We start from the raw sequence: 23187 nt of genomic DNA, 5'->3' as shown, positions 1-23187 counted from the left end.
TTAAAAATATAATTACATACAAAATGCTTAACAATGTTCCTGGCCCAGAGTAATCACTCAGTAAATGATACTTGTTATTAAATTTTTTTTTAATTATTATTTTTAACAATTCAAATTGACACATTAATGTTCCTTGAACAAAAGCAAAATAAAGATTTGTAAACTTTAGGTTAAATTTTAAAAATTTATGAAAGGGTCCAAAAACTCTTTAAAAAATCCTGAATACAAGGTAAAGAATAAGACAATTACATGGATATTTGGGGGATTATATTTAACTTCTATTTCTAAGTGCAAACTCATTTGGCTACTGCAACTAATGGCTAATCAAGTCAGTAAAGAAAAAATTTATCAAACAATCAACTGAAGTATGTGTTTTGGACTACAGTTAAAACAATGTACTGAATAATATAGGTTATCTTTGCTTGAACTAAGCACAAAAAAGCCCAATTTTCAACAATAGCATTCTTCAGAAATATTTATAGACTGTTTAGCATAATACCAAGAAATTAGTATAAGAGCATAATGCAGAAATTTTCCTAAAAGCTTGAAAGTTCTGAAAAGTTCATTTTGCTTTTAAAGTAAACTTACAGAAAATGCACAAATTTGAATATGCATCTGGGACAAGATATTTATTAAATTCCATTAGGTTTTAAGTTCATCAGCAGGTCAAGTATGAAGAGTGCTTGAGAGAAAAACTGTCCTGTTCATCAGTGAAACACTCTTACTTACCCCTTGGCCAGCTGCAACCCGCTCCAATGCCTTAAAGGGGGGGAAAAAAACAAGACAGATTGCTGATATATTGAGTCTTATCTTATAAGATTTATAAACACACTGTATAAGAGTTTGTAAAACTGACATTTAGAAAGATTAATTATGTGATAATATTTAAGTTTATGCACTTAACAGTATTAATATCATTAAAGAATGTTAACTAGTATGCTTGTGTAATTTAGAGCTAATTTATAATCGATGTGTGTCATATACACAAACACATATCCTTGAACGTCAATTCTAATTATATACAGTCCTTGAATTTCAGAAGGAATTAGAAAACAGGAAAGAAATGAAATGACATAGTCTTGGCTCATTTTTAGTGTAGCTAAAACAATCAAATAAATCCGACGCTATTATTATGCACATATACAGACATAGATACATATTTTAACATATTTTCTCATAATTTTAATAAACATATGATTTCATCTTTTAGTGAACAAAAAAATCCAGATTATAATTAAAAACTTATTTTGGAAAACTATATGTAGTTTTGGTCTGTATGATCTACAAATTCAAATCAAATTCACATATGATCAAGTGCCAGGTAGAAGAGAAAGTAACACATATTTTTACAATTTTATATATACTGGTTTTTACATTTATATTTATTTAAAGTCCAAAACACTTTTTACAAAATATTTCCCAACATTTGTAATAAATACTCATAATCCAAAATATATGAAAGATTTGTCATAATTTAAATATGGAATAGAGTCTTCTGAAACTGAGTTTTTAGATATATTTCCAAATATATATAATTTTTAAACTATATTTTATTTTTAAAATTTAAAATTTTATTTAAAAAATTTAAATTAGGAAACATTTCAAACACAGAAAAGTAATAAATGTGTAAGAGATGTGCATGTACTTGCTACTCAAATTTAAAATACCCATATTTGCCTCAGGTCTTTTTATTTTCATCAATGAAACTGTTTACATATAGCTAATCATACACTTTTAAAATGAAAAGATAATTTACAATTATATTTTTATAAGTATAAGAGCAATTTTTGTAGATACACAAGATCACTGACAAGATAAGTAACTTTTCTCAAGTTGCTTAGCTAGTTAGCAAAATACAGAGCAAGAACTAAAAACTTGCTATTAGAATCCTGGTTTATCATGCTCTCACACCATGTGGAGTTAGTGGGAAAAAGAGTTCATTGCATGAAAACTGGCTTCACAGAAATGGTTTGAAGAAAAAAAATGTAATTTTCCCATTTACTTGAATGATACTTTCACTGAACATCTACAGCCAAGTAGAATGTTATGAATACAGAAGACAGCTATTATATAATTTTCATATTCTGTTAAACAGCAACAGGTCCAGATGAGTTTTCATTTATGGTACTCCTTGTGCTAGTTTCAGATTAGATTTTTATTATAAATTTTCCTAAAGGCCAAACTGAATTAAAAAAAAAAAAAAAGAGTATTTAAAAAGAGGCGATTTGGTATATGATAAAAATATCGGATATGCCAGGACTGCTTTTGTTATGTGTTGCCGATGAGCTTAATTTAGAAATAGAAATAATAAATTGTGATTACATAATAAAAGATAATCAGGTAGGTGGTTAAAAAGTGTTTTGCAAACATTAATACTATTCTTGAACAACGAACAAAGAGGATGAAGAAAACATACCAACCAGTCATTTCATACTAGTCTGGAATAATTTAGAAGTTTTATCAGGCTTAACGTATGTTAATGAGATTGCTCTAATTTAATTAATATTTTGTGTCTGGTTGGTATTCTTAACTGTTTATCTGAAATCATTTCCCAGAAAAGTATCTCTTCTTTTTTTTTTAAAGAAGACCACTTAAGCTTTGAATATTTGTCAAAAATGTCAGTTATGGAGTAAAAGGCAATAAAATAAGATATATTAAAAGAATTGTTCCTTAGATTTTCCAACATTACTTTGGAATCAAAAAAATAAGTCAAGGTGGACATGGGTTGGGATGGAGCTAAGGAGAACGGCATTCCATGGGCAGCTGACATTGGTCACAGCAAGGTAAGGCCAGCATGGTCTGCTAATTCTATATTTATAGAATTTATTTTCCAAAGTCTTCGTTTTGGTTCTCTGAATGTTTATTTTGATAGAAATAATTCTTTTTTTTATGGATACAACATATTCTTTTGTCTCTCTATATTACATAGTTCTTTTCTTTTAGATAATCTACATTTCTTCCCAGTTGCTTTTTCTTTAAATATCTCCATTTTTTTGGTTAGTCTTCCTTTAGATATGTATTGACTCTTGTCTTTCTGTTAATAATGAAAATGAGGATAATATAAATCTGATTAAAACTGTTTTGCTTATGAGTGAGGACTATTAGTTGTGGTTCTCACCACAGAGGGATAGATCTACCTTGTTACATTGTGAAATCCCTGATGCCAATATCTTGAGGTCTTTTCTCTGAGGCTAGGTTCACTTAAAAAAGACTATTTCAATTTCTTGCGTCAAGGGTATAACACTGGCTATGAGCATTCTGATACTTAAGTTATCCCAAGAAGAACCTGTCATTCTAACAAGATCTTGAACAAGTACCATTTACTAAAGAGTGAGAGAACAAGACAAATTTCCAGAAAAGTAGTTTAAGTGGGGCTACCAAAGGAAGTTATTATGTTAGCATAAATACATTTCTAAGATAATTCTAGTATATATAACTTAGAACACTGGCACACTATTTCTTATGTTGCTATGTAATAGGCATAGAAATAATGGTCCCTGAAAGAATTAGTTTATCTTGAGGTTGGACATTAAACGTATTATCTAATCAACTGTATTTTACTTTATTTTACTTTGTTAAATTTTTTATTGCATAAATTTAAAGTGTACAACATGATGTTTATATATACATATGAATAGTTCCCAACTTTCAACTTTGCAATAGTGCAAAAGTGATATGCATTCAGTAGATACTATACTTTGACTACTCACACAACCATTCAATTTTTCACTTTCCATATAGTTTTCAATAAATTGCATGAGATTTAACACTTTACTATAATTCAATTTTACTATAATTCAACACTTTATTATAAAACAGGCTTTGTGTTAGATGAATTTGCCCAACTGTAGGTTAATGTTTAAGTGTTCTGACCACATTTAAAGTAGGCTAAGTTAAGCTATGATATTTGGTAACTTAGGTGTATTAAGTGCATTTTTGTCTGTAATTTCAACATATGAAAGGTTTATTGGGACATAACCCCATCATAAGCTGAGCAGCATCTATATCTAGTGAAATGATTATAATAGGTAAGCAATTTATTAATAACATATCCACCATCTCACATAATTACCTTTTGTGTGTGTGCGCAGTAAGAGCACCTAAAATCTATTCTCAGAAGATTTCCAGTATATAATACCATATTAACTATAGTCCTTATGTTGCACTTCAGATCTCTAAATTTATTAATTCTACATAACTGCAGCATTTTAATTTTCTGATAACACAAAAATCACTTACGTTATTTAACTCATTTCTTTGTAAACTGACATAGTGCCATGAACAGAGAACATTACGGGCTAGAGCGTTCTAGGTCTGAGGGCACTAGTCAAATGCAGCACAATAAATGTTTTATTTAATTAGATAATTACTTCATATCTCAATTAGCTTAATATTTTTCCCATTCTATAAAAATTTAGGAAACCAAATGATCTACTAGAAAGAAACACAAACCACAGAGCTTTGGATAAAGTATTGAACACTTTACATTATATTTTATATAATAATTAAAATAATTATATATAATTTTGTCATGACACTGCATATAGAGTGGATATTATTTAAAGGGAAAATCATTTTTTTCTTATACTTTCCAATGCACAAAAGCATTAATGAGGATGTTCTGCAAAATTTGGCATTGAGTCCATGATACTAGCCAAAAACAATAAATTCTACAACATCTGGATAAAGCTGTTACTCCAGGAAAAAATATAACCATACCAAACATGCTGACATTCTGGCATTACGACCACAGCACCATCTCTCTTCCTTTAAATAGTGGCACATTGGAAATCCCCACTTTTCCTGAGTACGTTCTGCAGATGGGGGAAAAATACGGATTATTTAAATAAAATTCTTCCTTTTTCAGTTAAAATAAATAATCTACTGAGAAAGCAAATCAGTCATCGAGAAAGTAAAAACAGTAGTTTAACATGGAAATGGTGATGTTTAACAGTTCATTCCAGTTTGTTAATTGAAAGCATACTAATGTTATGAAAGTGGTATTTGCTCAACACAGCTGCTTTGTGTTTAAGTTCCAAGTCTGGTACCAACCAATTTGCCAAAACAATTTCTCTAAGATTTAGCAATTTAAAATGCAAATACTCTTGATATTCATTATAACTATAGGAGGTAAGTAATGAGATATTGAAAATTTATTGCTGACCTGACTTTTTAAAAGTGACTTATTAAATATGACATTTGGCAATTTATTATAGAATAATATAAAGTCATTCCTAACAATGTTGAAGCCTCAGATTTTTTTTTAAGCCACTACGTTCCCCCTTCAGAAAAAGAACAGCTCTACAGGCTCTTATTTCTTCCTTATATTAAGAGACTGTAATATTTTCAACTCTGACCCAATTTAGCTCAAATGCACCTATGTTTTACAACAAAAACAAAAATCAATGTTCATTACTTAATCACATATCTACTGCTCAACTTAATAGAGTTACACATGCAACTTGGTGATGTTAAAATTTCTGATGTAGAACTGTTAGTTCCACAGGGTTTTTGGAAAGGAAAAGAAAGCAATTTATATTTTAAATTAAGACCTGGAAAATTTTATTAAAAACAAAACCAGTGATAATTAAAAGCAAGTTGAGATAAACATAAATATTAATTTCTATTATATTATAAAAAGTAAAATAAAATAAAAACAAAAAGGTGCTTTATAAGAAAATGCAGTTGGGATAGATTCCAGTAAGTAAACTTCTGTACCGTGAGGGACTAGATGACTTTTGATTGAAAGAGAACAAGTTTAAATTTTACAATCATAGCCTATGAAAGATGTTACAATCATAGCCTATCCAGATGTTCAGGTATTAAATTAAAATTTATAATAGACCCTACTGATAATCAGATGGAAGATATGGACCATCCCCCCAGGAATACAAATTATAATACAAATAAACAACTCAATAGCAAAACAACTAATCCAATTAAAATGTAGCCAAAGGATCTGAATAGACATTTCTAAAAAGTTGGCATACAAATGGCCAACAGCTATATGAAAAAATGCTGAACATCACTAATCATCAGGTAAATGCAAATCATGTAGCCATATGAAAAACAACATGGAGGTTTCTCAAAAAATCAAAAACAGAACTACCATACATACAATCCAGAAATCCCATTACTGGATATTTATCCAAAGGAAAATTATCAATATCTCAAAAGGATATCTACAACCTCATCTTTATTGCAGCACTATTCACAGCAGCAAAGATATGAAATCATTCTAAGTATCCATCAACAGATGAATAGATACAGATAAGGAAAATGTGGTGTATATATATACAATAGAGTATTATTTGGTCAAAAAAAAAAAACCCTGCATTTGCAGAAATATGGGTAGAAATGGAAGTCACTGTGTTAAGTGAAATAAGCGAGGCACAGAAAGGCAAATATCACACATTGTCACTCATATGTGAGAGCTAAAAATATTATCTCATGCAGATAGGGAGTAGAATGACAGTTACCAGAGGCTGGGAGGGGTATGTGTGTTGTGGGGAGAGGTAGATGAAGAGAGGTAGATTAATTGGTACAAACATACAATTGGATAGAAGAAATAAATTTTAATATTCGATAACACAGTAAGGTGGCTATAGTTAACAAGAATATATTGTATATTTAAAAACACCTAGAAGAGATCTGAAATGTTCCCAATACACAGAAATGATAAATGCTTGAGGTGGTGGATATCCTGAATACTCTGTCTTGATCATTACACAGTCTGTGCATTTATCAAAATATCACACATACCCTGTAAATATGTACAAATATTATATATCAATAAAAATGCCAGTATTTACACAGCACTTAACATCAAGACACTATTGTAAGTCCTTTAAATGTATTAACTAGCTTCAGTTCCTAGAACAATTCTGTGAAGTAGGTATACTATTATTCTCATGTTCCAGATAGGGAAACTGAGCACAGACAGACAGCTTAAGTCAACTGCCTTACTTACAAATCTAGCACAAGGCAGAGGTGGAATTTAAACTCAGGCAATCTGACTCCAGAACTCATGCTCTTAACCACCAAGCTATATAAATGTATATTAACAAACAATTTTACTTACAATTGGATAGGACTCATAGAGCCCTTGTAGCCTATCCAGGTCCTAGGAACTCTGGGCTACTTCTATTTCCAAGATGACTTCAAAGAGTGGTTTGGGTTTTATTGAAGCTTTTATGATTTAACTGAGACATGATTATTGCAAAGTGAAAGGGTTACGATAAGTATTTTTTTTCCTGACAAATAAGAGAAATACAGATCTCACTGTAAAAAGTAAAGGGTTAGAGAGATGGGGTTGTGCTATTATATTCAAACTGGTTCATTACTAACCAATAAAACAGCTACTCCTCCCTTTACCCATCCATTCTCTCCTTGTTCCTTGTAGTAACAGAGAACTCAGCTGTTGAGATTAAAGGCTGCAAATCTCAGATTTCTATGCAACTACTAGGATAGCTACAAGACTGAGTTGTGGCCAATTGAATGTGGGCAGAAACCATATGTGTAAATTCCAGGTCATGTACTTAAAAGGGATGGGAGGGTGTATGTTCTTTCACCCACACTTTCTACCTCTATCTGCTTCATTTCTTTTCTGTCTGGAATGTGTTCATGGTACCAAGTGAACTAAGACCATGAAAACAAGAGCAGTAGAGAGTAGAGCAACAAAATAGAAGACCCTTCGGTTCCTATAAGACTTTTTTGTACAGAGCTTCTAGAGCAGCTGTACTTGTTGACCTCTGGATTGAAATATAAATGTCCCTGTGTCTTGTTTAAGTCACTGTTACTTTGGTCCTAAATCTATTTTACATTTAAATCTTCATCTTAATGCTTGTCAAACTTTTTATAGCTCAGCACTCTTGGAATATAGCAAAATTTGTATGTCACATTAGAATAAACAGAGGATGATGATGTGGTCACAGGCAAACCCCAGGGAACAAGGGAAACAATATCTCAGGCATACCCATAAAACATCCATGGCACAGTAGTTAAATAACTCTGTTCTAATTAACACAGAAGTCTTTTTCTGAGGGTGTGCTATTTGAGCAGAGATTTCAACCTAATAAAGAAGCATGACATAAGGATGAGAGGAAGATTTAATGAAATATGAAACAAAAATTTAAAAACTGAGCTTCCAGTAGGATATACTCTCCAAAACCAAAATAGAGAATATCTTACAACTTAAAATAAGTGACTAGCAATTTTTAAACTTCTTCTAATATCCTAACCAAATACCTACAAACAGATTTGTAACACTGGAAGAAAAAGAGATGAAAGTCAACATAGCGCAGAATATGAAAAGAATCCAAAAAACAATTGATTTGTAATGAAAGGTATAATTATTGGATTATCACTGCTCTGCAATTTACCTTAGGCTGCCGGGAAAAAAGCTTGTTCCTGAAAACAGGCAGAGAGGTCTTCCCTCAGTGACAATCTAAAGAAAACTTGGACTGGAAAAAATATTACTTAATATTAGGTTGAAAGGGGTACAGCACATATGAAAAATACACTATACCAGAAAGGGTATATTATTAGAAGGAAAAATCTAATATAAGAAACCCATAGCCAAGTATACTCCCAAATTCTTGACTCACAGAAACTATAAGAGATACTAAATAATTATTGTGGCTATAAGCCATTGAGTTTTGGGGTGGTTTTTTACACAGCATTAGATAACACACATAGTCTACAATTAGCAATGAGAAGGAGGCTTACTCCATACAAGGAATGTGGGGAAAAAATCCACTGCTTGAGGAGTATGGGCAGTGTGCTTCGTTACAGCTAGGTTTTGATCGGTTACGAAAATAAAGAAACTTTCAGAGAAGAGGCAATATATATATAGGCAACTTTCATAATGACTGACTGTGAATTCCAGAAAATGGGACACTTAGTCAAAACCAAGGGCTTATGGAGATACCTGTGATTAGGGTTCTAGAAATAAGAAACGAGCTGTGAGTCCTTGGGCTCTGGTGGTAGCTAATATGAATAGGGATAAAAGACACGATGGGATTAGTCCTCAGAGTTCTAGAGACAAAGTGGTGAAGCTGTAAGTGTTGTGGTAGAGGGAAGATGGCGTGAAAATTTTTCCATGGGAACAGAGTTCTGGGCTTCCCAATTGACTTCTGGTGATAAAGGGAAGATATGGACAGAGAAATAGGATTCCTGGGATCTCCCTTGTTTCCAGGTGATACAGATGGAAGCCAGCAAGGGAGCCATCATACATGGAGCCCATGGGGCTGTCACTGGAGAAGTGGAGCATAATAAAAGATGGTCTTACTTCAAATATGTTTCCTGACTTGTACTGATGAAGATTATGCAGATTATGAAGGAGGGTTATGGTCTTCCTTAGAATTCATAAAGCTACTATTTACTACAACAAAGGCTGACAGAGGGTACTCAACCTGTGTGTAAGAGAGCTCCCTCTTAAATATTTAACAACGTATGAAGGACAGAAGGTCAGTCTTACTTGATGGACCTGGATCCCTGAATTCCTATCCAAAACACCTAGGAACTTTAAGATATGAGTGCAGTTTACATGAACTGCCAGCCTTGGCTCAAAGCTATATGAAAACACATCACTCCTCTGGACGCCACGCGGTTACATAAACATCTTGAAGTTTTCTGAATCTGTGTTTAACAGTTTCCTCTGTGGTTGAGATCACAGTGGCCTCACACCTTTGCTCTTTATCTAATGGAGTTAAGTGCAAACAACTGAGAAGAAGGCAGCAAACCCTCAAAGTCAAACAAAGCCTTTTATGTAGATCTTCAATATTATCTTCAGAATTTGGTTGATTAGTTTCATTCTGACTGCAGTGAAGACTGAAGTTCCCTCATATGACCTGAATCAAAGTTATAGTTCACCATTTCTACTTTTATGTATCAGTCTTCTCTTTGTGCTCATATACCCATATTCAAATCTAATCAAACTGAGCATTAATCGCCCTTTATCAGTGAATCAAATTGCTTTCCCCTAGCCTCACTTCCATAATTGTGGAATAGATGAAGTCTCTTGTTTTCTATCCTATTTCTTAGTATTTCTTGCAAGCTTTAGAAACAATAATCTCTTAAATTTAGAGATTGTACTGGTTATTCCTTCTTGTGTTAATATCATTATCCACCTAATTAAACAAGCTTGAACTTTAGAACCATTTTCCATTATGCTAAGTTCTTATATATACATCCTCTTAATTATACTTCTTTTTCATATTCAGTCTTCATTAGCTACTAACTTGGTAATGCAATACCTACTCATTAAATCTTTTGTCGCTTTGTTTTGGTCTTCCTGCCCATCCTTTATACTAAGAGCAATATTATCTTTCTAAAACACACACATTAACCATGTCAACAGCAGCTCTTGTTTCCCTCAACAGTGTAATCTATGAGAACAAATCCAATGGATTAAAAAACACTCACTGTAGATTTTCGGAAACTTTTGATACCCCATTCCTTAAACAATCTCTTCATCTGTCTTCCATAATACCATTCTCTCTTATTTGTAGCCTTAATTCTCTTTATACTCCCTTGCTGACTCATTATTTTCTATCTGCCTATGAAATGTTTCTGTGGTTTAGTCTTGCCACTCCCCACATCCCTTTAATACTTTATTTGAACAAAGGCTCACAAACTGAAATGCCTGCAGTGGTTAAACACATGTATAAAGTGGTAGGTAGGATCTAATAGGTATAAAGCTATTTGTATGGTAACCAAGTATCACATCTGCTGGGTCCTACTGCTTTTTAAAGCACAAGGTGGGCATAATAAAGCTGACCAAATTGCCCAAAATTAGTTTGTGAGCACCCTCTGTCAGTGATAGCCAATTTCTAACCCTTGCACTACCTATACTCTTCCCCTTACTATACTCTTTCTCTAGGATATCTTATCTATACCACAATACACAACAATAATTCTTGTATTAGTTTTCTCAGGCTGCAGTAACAAATTAACCACAAACTGGGTGGCTTAAGACAACAGAAATTTATTCTCCACAAATCTGGATGCCACAAGTCCAAAATCAAGCTGTTGGCTAGGCCACAGACCCTCTGAAGGCTCTGGGAAAGAATACTTCATTGTTTCTTCCATTACCAGTTTCTGGTGATTATTAGTAATCCTTGTCATTTTCTACCTGTCTACGTGGCAGTTTTTTCTGTGTCTCTCTGTGTGCACTCTCCTAGGATTTAGGGCCCACCCGATCCAGTATGATGACTCCATCTTAACCAATTAAATTTGCAAAGACCCAGTTTTCAAATAAGGTCATATTCTGAAGTTCTTCATGAACATGACTTTTTGGGAGATATTAATCAACCCACTACCATTCCTAAATTATATCTGGAATCCTATATTCTTCTGTGAGATCTAGTTTTGAATTATCAATATCCTAACCACCATTTCCAAATGGATATTTCATTGGCACCTCAAAATCAACATGTCTAAAATTAAACTAACTTCAAAATACAAATCTAGATCTTATGAAGTTTCAGAATTTAATAACTGGCACTAATATTTATTCATTTACACAAGTCAAAACATTCAGGAAACATCTTTGACACTTTCTCATTCAGTTTGTTTTAGAAATTCCTATTTATTTATCTCCTAAATTTTCCTCAAATCTAAAAATTCTTTATTTCCACCATCCTAAACTACCCGGACTGGTACAACAGTCTCTTGATTGGTGTGCCAGTATCCACTCTTGCTCCCTTTTATTCCAATCTCAATTCTGCAACCATGATGATCTTTTAAAATTTAAACCTCATCAGGGATGGGTATGGTGGCTCATGCCTTTAATTCCAGCACTTTGGGAGGCCAAGGTGGGCGGATCACCTGAGGTCAGGAGTTCGAGACCAGCCTGGACAACATGGTGAAACCCCGTCTCTACTAAAAATCCAAAAATTAGCCAGGCATGGTGATGGCTGCCTGTAATCCCAGCTACTTGGGAGGCTGAGGCAGGAGAATCGCTCGAACCTGGGAGGCGGAGGTTTTACTGAGCCAAGATTGCACCACTGCACTCCAGCCTGGGCGACAGAATGAGACTCCATCTCAAAAAAAAAAAAAAAAAAATCAAACCTCACCAGTTCACTTTCCTGTTTAACAAATCCTTCTTCTCCTTAAAAAAATCCCTTTTCTCCTTTTAATATTAAGACCCCAATCCTTAGTATGACTGACAAAATCCTACATGATCTGCTTGTGCCTAGTTTGCTAGCTTCATTTCACACTTCATTTGCTGTTTCAACTTTTTACAATTTGGATTTTTAATCTTATATATATTTATTGAGTACTTAACATGGGCCAGTCACTCAATTAATGGCTAAAAATTCTTTAGTTTCAATGAACATTCATACCTGATATGTATTTTTCCCCTCCCTTTCTTTTCTTAAAACGGCTTTATTGAGGTATGGTTGACATATAAAAAGCTGTAGATATGTAATGTATACAACTTTTTGTGTTCAGAAATAAGTCAACACCTGTAAAGCCATCAAGCCATCATCATTAGCAATGCCAAAAATGTATTCATTACCTTTAAAAGTTGTCTCCTTCCTGTTTTTTTCTCCATTTGTAGTAAAGGAACTTAACATAAAACATACCCTTTTAGCAATTTTTTAGTATACAATACAGTACCGTGAATCATAGGCCCTATGTTATACATACAATATATCTCCAGATTTTATTTTATATAATCAAAACTTTGTATGCTTTGATCAATACTTCCCTGTTTCTCTCCCACCCAGCCCCTGCTCTTGCTTCTGTGTTCGACTGGTTTAGATTTCACATACAAGTGAGATCATGCAGTATTTTTCTCTGCCTGGCTTAATTCACTTAAGATAATTTTCTACAGGTCCATCCATATTGTAGAAAACGGCAGGACTTGCTTCTTTTTAAAGGCTAATATTCCATTGTATGTGTGTACCACATTTTCTTTATCCATTTATTCATTAATGGAGATGAAATTATTCCATATCTTAGGTTACTGTGAATAATACTGTCATACATACAGGAGTACAGATATCTCTTTGAGATCCCAATTTCAATTCCTTTAGATACATACTCAAAAGTCAGAATGCTGAATCAAATGGTAATTCTACTTTTAATTTTCTGAGGAACTTCTATATCATTTTCCACGGCAATTGCACCAATTTACATTCCTTCCAACAATGTAACAGGGTTCCCTTTATATCCTTGTCAAGACTTGTTGTCCCATGGGATTTTCTGTTATAACAGTCATTTTAACAGGTATGATGTGATATTTCATTGTGGTTTTAATTTGCCTTTCCCTGATGATCAGTAATGTTGACCACTTTTCCATATACTTGTTAGCTGTCTGTACATCTTCTTTAAAGCAGTGTTGAACGTATGGGGTTCTGGGTGGCCAGCCACATTGTTCAGTATCATAGCAAAAGAACTTTAAAAGCAGCTCCTTATGGACAAGATACTTCATGACTTCATATACAGCATTGATGAAATCAATCCAGAAAAAGGATTCTTGTCCAGACCTCCACGTTGTACAACTGAAAAGGAGCCAACCGATGTTTATCTTTTCCCTTTAAGGCCCAGGAGTTAGTAGTTTTAGAGATAAGGACATTTCTGTTGATAAACTTGATTGAATTTGCACAAAACAGTAGACTTAGCCTATCGCTTCCTGCCTTCAATCTTGGTGCTTGCTTCTCTTCCTTATTAATAAGTGTTCTTTGCAGCAGTTATTTTTACCCAGAATGGGGCATTTTTATCTGCATTGAAAATTTATTCAGGAAGATACCCTTACATTCCAATAATTTTCTTAATGGCATCTGGGAACTTGTCTGCTGCCTCTTGATCAGCATCTGCTGCTTCTCCTATTATCTTGACAATTTGTTTTAAGCCAAATCTCTTTCTAAAATAATCACACCATCCTTGTTGACATTACATTCTCCAGCTTTAAATCTTTTACTGAGGTAGATTTAGATCCTTTTGCTTTAACTTGTCATAAAATGACTTCACTTTTTCTCAAATCATATTAATGTTTATAGATAGGCTTTTCTTTTCGCAATCACGTACCCACATAAAACTGCATTTTCAAAAACCTTGCACAAGAAGTGTTTAACCATCTCTTCCAAAGTTCCCCTCTGATCTGCGCTATCCATCTTCCATCTGGATTCCAGCAATAGTTCCCTAAGAAATTTCCCTGCTTTTTGTCACAACACTGTTTTAGCCATGCTGGTCTTTGTTCTTTCTTGAAAGGGCCAACAGGTTCCTGTCTTAGGGTATTTTACTTGCTGCTCCCTCTGTCTGGAACATTATGTCTCCAAGATAGCTGCATGGCTTGCTCCCTCATCCTTCAACTGTCTGCTCAACGTCATCTTAACAACAAAGCTTCTCTTGGCTACCCTATATAAAACAGCATGCCTCCAAACTCACATTACTTTATTTTTCTCCATAGTATTTATCACCATCTGATGTACTAGTTATCTATCTGCTTGTTGCTCTGCAGTCTCTACCTACTAGGAGGTAAATGACATGGGTGCAGGGACTTTTTTTCCACTTCTCATTCAAAAGTATCTGGCACATTGTAGACACTCAATAAATATTTTTGAAAGAATATATAAATGTATGAATGAATGAAAAGGATTCAGTTTGAATCCTTTTGTTAGAAAAGAGGTATTTGTACATGTACACATTTGTATATGTACATGCATAGCAAGAAATATGTGAAGGGAGTGTCACATGTGATGCCAAACAAACTTTTACTTTTTAACATATATGTTTGCATACTTTCAAACTCGTTTTATAATGTGAATATATTTATTACTTATGTTGAAAGGTAAATATAGAAATAAATGTTTAATATTTTGAGTTCATTCATAGTTCAAAGTCCTTTATTAAAGCTTCCTTTTTGTGTGTCACATGCATCTATGTCACTTTTATAATGCTTTGAAACAATAAAGTAAAATTTAGGTTGATAGGCATCTTACAATCTCCCACAAAACATAGTTTTTTTTTTTTTAGAAAAAAAAAAAGGTCAAGTATTTGTCATTTACCAGCCATTTTACCTTGATTTTAAACTTAAGTCTCTGTTCCATGTTATTCTGACATGTTATTCTGACTGACAAAGACTCCTTAGGTTTCCTGAAAAATATCCTTCAAGGGTATCTGAAGAATTGCCATGTAGATTGACACATTCTCAAGTAAAGATGACTTCTCAGTTTAGTTGCAAGTTTAGAAACTCATTTCCCACCTTAGAATTTTATAGTTTTATAATTAGCATCAGTTATAGGAGAATTCTATAAAATTTTCTTGATTTTCATTTCAGGTTTTAAATAAGGCCAAGTATATATGATATTCAAAATATTGCCTAAGGATAAAAGGTGTATTAAACATTATATTGAACTATCAAGATTTGTGAAGTACTTACATGTTACTGGTTTCTAAAATATATTAAAACTAAGAGGATAGGCCTGGCATGGTGCTCACACCTGTAATCCCAACATTTTGGGAGGCAGAGGTGGGCAGAGTGCTTGAGTCCATGAGTTCAAGACCAGCATAAGCAACATGGTGAAACCCTGTCTTTATGACAACAAACAAACAAACAAACAAAAACCAAAAAAAAAAGCCAAGAATTGGCCAGGTGTGGTGTCACGCACTAGTAGTCCCAACTAGTTGGGAAGCTGGGGAGGGAGGATTGCCTGAACCCAGGTCGAGGCTACTGTGTGCCATGATCATGATACTGCACTCCAGCCTGGACAACAGAGTGAGACCCTGTCTCAAACAACAAAACAACAACAGCAACAACAAAAACAAACCCTAAAAGATAAATATAATTAATTATTTAAACCAGACCTACTCTTCGGCATTAATAAAATAATGAAGAATAACTTAAAATAGTATAACCATAAGAATAATAATATAGAAGGCGATTCAAAAGCAGGCAAGTTCTAGAAATTGCTCTGCTCTTAAATGATCAGAAAAAATGTGGGTATAAAAAGTAACTTAAAAAGATAATGTTTATGTGCAGTTGTCAACAATGATTCAAGTTGTAAAGGAGATACTTAAAGATTCTAGAATTCAAGACATTTAAAGAAAATCACAGCACAATGATTATATGTTCATGGCAATTAACTAATTCATTCCATAAATATGGACTGAGCTCCTATGGTTCCTTTCTTTCGGCCTTCACCAGACTGTACCTTCAATTTAAATCACTGAGATATAGACTTTATGTATGAAGTTTTGTTTCCCAGAAAATACAAATGGAGAGAGTTGGTAATAGTAAAATGGTAACGATTACAATAAAATGATTAAATTTATTATCTCTGATTTGTTTCCTACTGGGCCATGCTGAGTGTGAGGGTTAATTTCATGTGTCAACTTGATTGAGCCATGGGATGCCCAGATATCTGGTTAAACATTATTTCTGGATGGCCCATGAGGGAGTTTTGGGAAGAAATGAGTGTTTGAATTGATGGTCTGAATAAAGCAGACTGCCCTCCCTAATATGGGTGGGTATCATCAAACCCATTGAGAGTCTGAGTAGGGCAAAAAGTTAGGGAAAGGCTGAATTCTCTCCCTCACTACCTCACTGCACAAGCTGAGACATCTGTCTTCTCTTGCTTTTGGACTGGGACTTACACCATCGGCATTCCTGATTCTCAGGCGTTTAGTCTCATATAGGAATGTACACCACTGGCTTTCCTGGGTCTCCAGCCTGTAGAGAGCGTATCGTGGAACTTGTCAGCCTCCATAATTGTGTCAGCCCATTCTTAATAAATCTAATTACATGTGTGTGTATGAGCACCCTGCCTAATACACGAGGTATACATAACCCGATTTACAATATCCTTTTTTTCTACTTCTCATCTCCACTGTTAATTCCATTATATGATCAATGTACCAGTATTTCACTTATCCTTTGGTTAAAAATGCAGGCTGGAAATGTAATCTCAAGGTATATGTATATAAAGTGTGATGTATATAAAAAAGAAAATAAACACCGAGTTTTAAAAGACATGTATATTACTTTAAAGGCATCATATCTGCATTAAGACATTTATTATTAATGAATCAGTCCAGATACAACTGTCCTGGTATTTTTATGCATGACTATACAATGGCAAAACCCAGGTGCTGAGAGAAAACATTGTGCTGGTTTGGCAAACACTGTGATACCAGCTTCCCAGTGGAGTTTCTCATTGTGTATGGCAGGTTCCCCTGCTGTAAAACTCTATACTTGATAAAATAATTTATAATGAGACACATATGGAACACCTCAGATAATTTTTATACTAATATTACAGATGATGTTGTAACTTCATACCAATAAAAATTTCACACATTGTGTCAGATGGATGATAATGAAGAAAATTTAGACAACTGTCTGGTAATTTATTTACCCCAGGAAAAAGAAATGAGAACATTACAGCAAAATATTTTTCAAGGTTATTTGCTCTACAGCATCAAAATCTAGATTCATATATAAAATGAGGAGATTGTAATCTAGTTTTTGTAAAACCTGTTTTATATTAATTTGACTGTCAACTCTCTGACAAGAATTTCTGTCAACTTTGCTTTCATATTACTTTATATACAAAGTATAAACTCTTCCACTTTACTACTTCTTTTAAGTGGACATACTCAATTTCTATTTTGGATTTAAACACTTTCTTGGCTTCTTTTACTTACCATGAACACAAGGAGAATTTTTTTATGCTGAATAAATCCAGTCTGCCTGAGCTTCAAAAACCACTTTCTATTAATCACAAAAAATAACGAGGTGCAAATTAAAGAAAGAAATAAGCAAAATATATTAAAGTTCCATTTCTAACTACTTATAGGCAGCAAGAAGATGCCCCATGGCAAAAATAAAATCAGTGCCAGTATTCTAGAAAACATACAGCTGACGGAAGATCATATACAGCTGTCAGAGTGAGGTAATTGTGCACAGAATGCCAAGTACATCTAGAAATCTCTGTATTCATCCCATATTAATTGGCAATAATGTTTCTGAGACATAGGTCCAGCTGAACAGTGAGGAGTAATGTGATATTGTAACAAAAGCTTATAAACAGCTGAATCTACAAGGCTGGTAGTAAAGTCTACTCATCTGCTATATGGTTGCAAAGAACAATACCTATACTAGTCACACCAGAAACTTAATTCAAGCTGAGATAGATCCTGATAGTTCCTCACTGAATTACTGAACAAACTAATACACTATTAATATCAATATAGTTAAGAAAATAAATATATATACATTTGCTATAAATTATTGCTAGTTTTACTTCTTAAAACCCAAACATATAAAACTGGGAGAAACAACATTTATGGCCATTATTATACAGGTATAAATGTAAAAGTAAAATTTTCAAAAATGTCTTATTATCATCCAAATGCAGACTAGTAGCAGGAAAGTATTTATTTATGCAAATCCAATATAATTAAGAAAAAAAGATACTACAAATAAATGTCTTGATAAATACAAATAATGTTAAATTTAAATAATATGCATGTTTTGGAAAGCTACATTCAAGTAATAGAATGATATCATTAGAGCCAGAAGGGACAGATCGTCTAATTTAACCCCTCTCTTGCTTCACTAATTTACAGATGATCCACAAAAGCTAACTGATTCATCCAGGTCACAATATTAGAGAGACAGAGGAGAATGCTAGTCAGTCAAAGCATGTTTTCTTCTATGCAGTGTTTCTGCACTCCCTTGGACATCTAGAAATCACTCTCTCTATGCTTGGCATGTAACTTATACATAACTCTAATACAGTACCTATCAAACTATATTACAATTGTCTTATCGGTAAAAAAAAAACCCCTATTTATTACATTAGATATTACTTTAAAATGTTTCATTTAGATATCCTCGGTATCTAGCAAAGTGGGCAGTGGATGCATACTTAGTTTGCTGAATATCTCCTAAATTTCAGCATATTCTATGTTGAATATTTATTGATATTTATGGCCCAATGTTGTTGTTACTAAATTGGCTCTTATGTTCTCATAATTTCAAAGTCTTCATTTTAGTTTCATGGTTTAAATTAGGAGTTGCTAAAAAAAGATCCATGCCTTAATCTCCGGATTCTTGACAAAATACTAATGATTTATAGGAAGCCCAAAAGAGAGTAATTGAAAAGAATTAATTTAAAATATAATTATTCTGGAGATGTCTCATCAAATACCTTTGTTTCTTCTTTAGGTTTGACCAGTGCTGAATCAGCGCTTTTTTTTTTTAACCATTTATAATTTTATTTCATAAGTTATTCCTTTATTGACTGCTTGCTATATACCCCATTTTATGGCAAATGCTAGGAATGAAAGAAAACATTAAAGAAACATGTTCCACCTTTGCCCCAAAACTTGGTTCCTCCTTGGCGTTTCCTATCATACACGTCGTTCTGTCACTCACTCAGCTGCTCAAAACAGAGACCTGATAATGATCCTTGATAATCCCTTTTCCTTTATCTCCTTTAAACAATCTTAAATGCTTCTTGAATTTTTCAAATTTACTCTCTTCCTACTATTGGTACCCTTATTTTTGTTCCCACCTTTGTGGTTTCAAATCATGAAATTATTAAAGCTCAAGTTTGCTATGGCACACAAATACCCTCAGGAACTTCAGTGTTTCCATTGTCTTTGAGGACTTCAGCACTCTTCTGTATATTGACTGGATATATATTTCCATCATTTCAATGCTTCTAGGAAAAATCAATTGTATTCAGGATTTTTAGTTGAATATAATAGGAGGGTCAGCCAAGATATCTAGCCACATGTATCTTAGGATTTAGTTGGGATTTTCTAAGATTTTAGCTCATATTTAATAGATTTTAATCTGTTGAAATTTCAAGAGCCTGAATTTAAGAAGTAGTTCCCTAAAAGGATTTGAATTTGCTTATGCATGAGATAGACTGAAGACTGCTTTGTCTCAGTCAAGGGTGTAGCTTAGTATGGATATTTCAGGATCAGCTTCCCCATTAGTTGGGGACCATTATTAGTCTTTAGATGTCAATGAGACCAGCATTTATCTCAGAACAACACTATCTATCACTTTATGGCTTATAGTTCCCTCCTTTGGTCTCAACTCCTCTTCCTCCCTCTGCCCATTCTCTCCTTTTAAACATTTTGTTTGTAATTTTTCTTGATCCATAGAGATTTCCCTTATTTTTTGTGGACTCAGCAATGCCTAAAAAAATACATGTTCTAATTTAGCCAGTATCTAGCTGAACTGTAGCAGGAGGAACCCTCAGAAAAATCTCATCTCTTACACTGCTGGAAATGGAAGTCAAATTCATGCTGTTTTGAAAAGAGAAATGATGCTTTATTCCTCAATATCCTCCAAACTTCCAGCATTAAAAGCCCACAGCAGTAAACAGCCTTGTTTAAGAAAATACATATTGTATGAGATAGAAAATATTATCAGATCTTTACTGAAAAGACAGCAATTGTTTGCACTGTTGCAATGATAGGATTAATTCATTGCCATTAACGGGACTAAGACATTAGTCATACATTTCTCTATGATATAACACATGATTTAGTGCTGATATTAACTGGTTAATGTTATGTTAGCAGTTTTAGTATCATATATAGAATATTTGAGAAATCTGGAAATGTAAGATAAGCTTATTTAAACAGTATGTTATATATTCAAACAATGTGCTCAACACGTTTTTCTTCAACCTCTAGAAACCTTTTCAGATGAAGTACCTCTAAATTTAAAGCAAAGGAACAATTTTTAAACCTCAACAACAGTAAAGATAATTATCTACATATGTAGATATGTAGCCTCCTCCCTCACAATTCCTAGAGATGATACAACTTGAGAAACAGTCTATACTAGGATAGGTATCATGCACCTTTGACAAATTTGTTTGATACAGAAATGGCAGCATCAGATTAAAAGACACCATTAAAAGATGATTTGTGACCCGCTACTGTGTTTTTTTTTTTTTTTTTTTTTTTTGTTTTTGAAGTAAATGGAGGAATCTATGGGAGAATCACCTCATTAACCCATGTCATATTAAGGCTGGGGGTAAACATGAAGCTAAGCCTGCAGGCTTTCGAGGGTTACACTACTGATATTTGACTGTGCAAATGTGGAGTGCACTAACAATACTAGAAGACGCCCTGGTACTAGGCTGGGAGGAGGCAGGGAAGGAGCAGATCAGTCACAGATTTGTGCCCTGGAAAGGGTTGCTCCCAGTAGCAACTGATGATTCCTTAACAAAATCATAGTTCAGTTAGCAAAGAAGAAAAAATGCGTAGATCTGAATTGGTAACTAGTAGTGCTTCCTCTGTTTGTATCTTTATCAGGAAAACAACCAAGTTATCTTGATATTTACCCAAAAAAGTTCTCTCTACAACTTCTAGAAGAAGAACTAATGTAAACACTTCAAATTAATTATTATAATAATCAATATTCAAAATACTGAAACATTAGTCAAGCTTGACCAAACAGATACTCTATAAAGGACTGCAATAAAAATGTTTCTGGTATTTCTTATTCTCCTAGGGACGACTGGCTTATAATGTAAAAATATTTAAAAGTAGTTTTAAAACATATGGTATAAATTCAGTATTCACAATGGCTCATACAGCTTTGTGGTATTTTTGAAAACTGACATTCATGACAAACTACCTCTATGGTCTACCACATTGTATTGGGTAAACACACTCATGGAAAACACATATTGTTTACATAGTAAATATCATCATAAAAAGTAGCAATGTACATACCAGAATTTTCTACTGTATTATATTAGACTATTAATAACTCAAATTTACATCCCAAAGGGCAACACTGCCCCAATTCAAACTTAAAAACAGCTGTGCAAATAAAGTGAGGGTGAAGGTGTGTAAAATATTAAAAGAAGGACACATGACATATTTAACCATTCAGAGATGTAACTCCATGGAATCCAGTGCTTGATATATTACAGGAAATATGCTAACTTTGTGCACATAAACCCCTTTCTCTGTAAGTCAGATATTTTAGCATAATGATCAAACTATATAGTGGTAGATTTGTATTTTAGTATGGAATAGTAGGACTCCATAGTATATATTGTATAAACAAAATAAGGCTATGTCCGTATTCCATCTATCAAAACAGTATCTGCTAAATAGCCCAGAACAAACTCTGTCATTGTCTGCCTTCATACACACACACACACACACAGTCACATCTGTTCATTGATAAAGGTAAGCTATCAAAAATCTAGGGATACCCATAATAATTATCCCAAACATACTTTGCTTGTTCTAGATTTTTCTCCTTGAATTTGTCTAGCTTCTAACCACTTAACTTCATTCCCTATTTATGACCCAGTTTCCTGCCCTCTTGCATCTGTGTTTGTTTTCCCCAGGTTTTTACTCTGAGCTCTATACTTCAAGGATTTTGTTTTGGTCTAGTTACTTCAGCTCTCTGCATTTTGGACTTTGATACACACTCCTAGGCCCTTTTGAATTTAACCTGTCATATGAATTTGCAAACTGGCACTTGACTAGGACCCATCTAAGTCTCTGCATAGAAGAACAATAACTATACATAATATTGAACATGTATCTGTAAGTCATCCTGTAGAATTCTTCATGTCTTCTTATATAATCATAATACATACCTTGTTTTCAACCATGCTGTTCATCAGAATTACCTATAGAACTTCTTAATCATAGTTATATTCAAGTCCTATGCCTAGAGATTATTATTCAGATGTTAAGAGGCAGGCCTAGGCATCTATACACTAAAAGTGTCAAATTCGACTCAGCAAGGCAGCTAGAATTGAGAAATACTGTAATAAAAATTTCATGGGATGGTTCACATCTTCTCTGTTTTACTACAGCAAAGATACAGTGAGAAAAATGGAGATGGAGTGTTGGAAAGAGAAAAGGGAGTATGTTACCTTTGCCATCTGGTTTTTGAGATGAGAAAGTGTTTCAGTCCAGGGCTAGGCAAAACTGTAATATAAACCAAGTTTACTTTCATTATTCCTATCACTTTTTTTTCCACATTTTTCTCTTATCTCTTGGCTTTCCAACTGTTTTCTTGACCTCCAAAGTATTTGAGGGTACTCACGTTGCATACATCCCCACCCATTTCATCATATCACTCAGTCCTGTTTCCTCCTGCTTATTCTTTGCTTTCCCGACAAGCAAAACTCCCAATCATCTATTCATTCAAGTATGCATCAGGAAATTAAGTAACAT

General features: G+C 33.6%; 1 protein-coding gene across 13 annotated transcripts in view; it reads right to left on the bottom strand.

The window, feature by feature from the left end:
• The window catches only part of METTL25 (methyltransferase like 25), a 127805-nt gene that overhangs the window by 43724 nt on the left and 60894 nt on the right, over window positions 1-23187 (bottom strand). For 4 of the 13 annotated variants that reach the window (XR_006690564.3, XM_005571656.4, XM_065524632.2 and 1 more), the window contains exons 6-7: window positions 4720-4814; window positions 730-759 (exon numbers count right to left, since the gene is read on the bottom strand). The exons of 5 other annotated variants lie outside the window; for them this stretch is intronic. Coding sequence is in view for 4 of the 8 variants with exons in the window: in XM_005571656.4 (XP_005571713.3) it covers window positions 730-759; window positions 4720-4814 (125 nt within the window). In the remaining 4 variants the exon portion in view is untranslated. Of the gene's footprint in view, window positions 1-729; window positions 760-4719; window positions 4815-22883; window positions 22939-23187 lie in introns of all 13 variants that reach the window. 4 more of the 13 variants (XR_012419756.1, XR_012419757.1, XR_012419758.1 and 1 more) reach the window with 3 other exon arrangements.

The sequence above is a fragment of the Macaca fascicularis genome, chromosome 11, assembly GCF_037993035.2.
Source record: "Macaca fascicularis isolate 582-1 chromosome 11, T2T-MFA8v1.1".
Lineage (NCBI taxonomy): Eukaryota > Metazoa > Chordata > Mammalia > Primates > Cercopithecidae > Macaca > Macaca fascicularis.
Note: the sequence above shows the minus strand (reverse complement) of the source record. Positions and strands in the feature narration are given on the sequence as shown.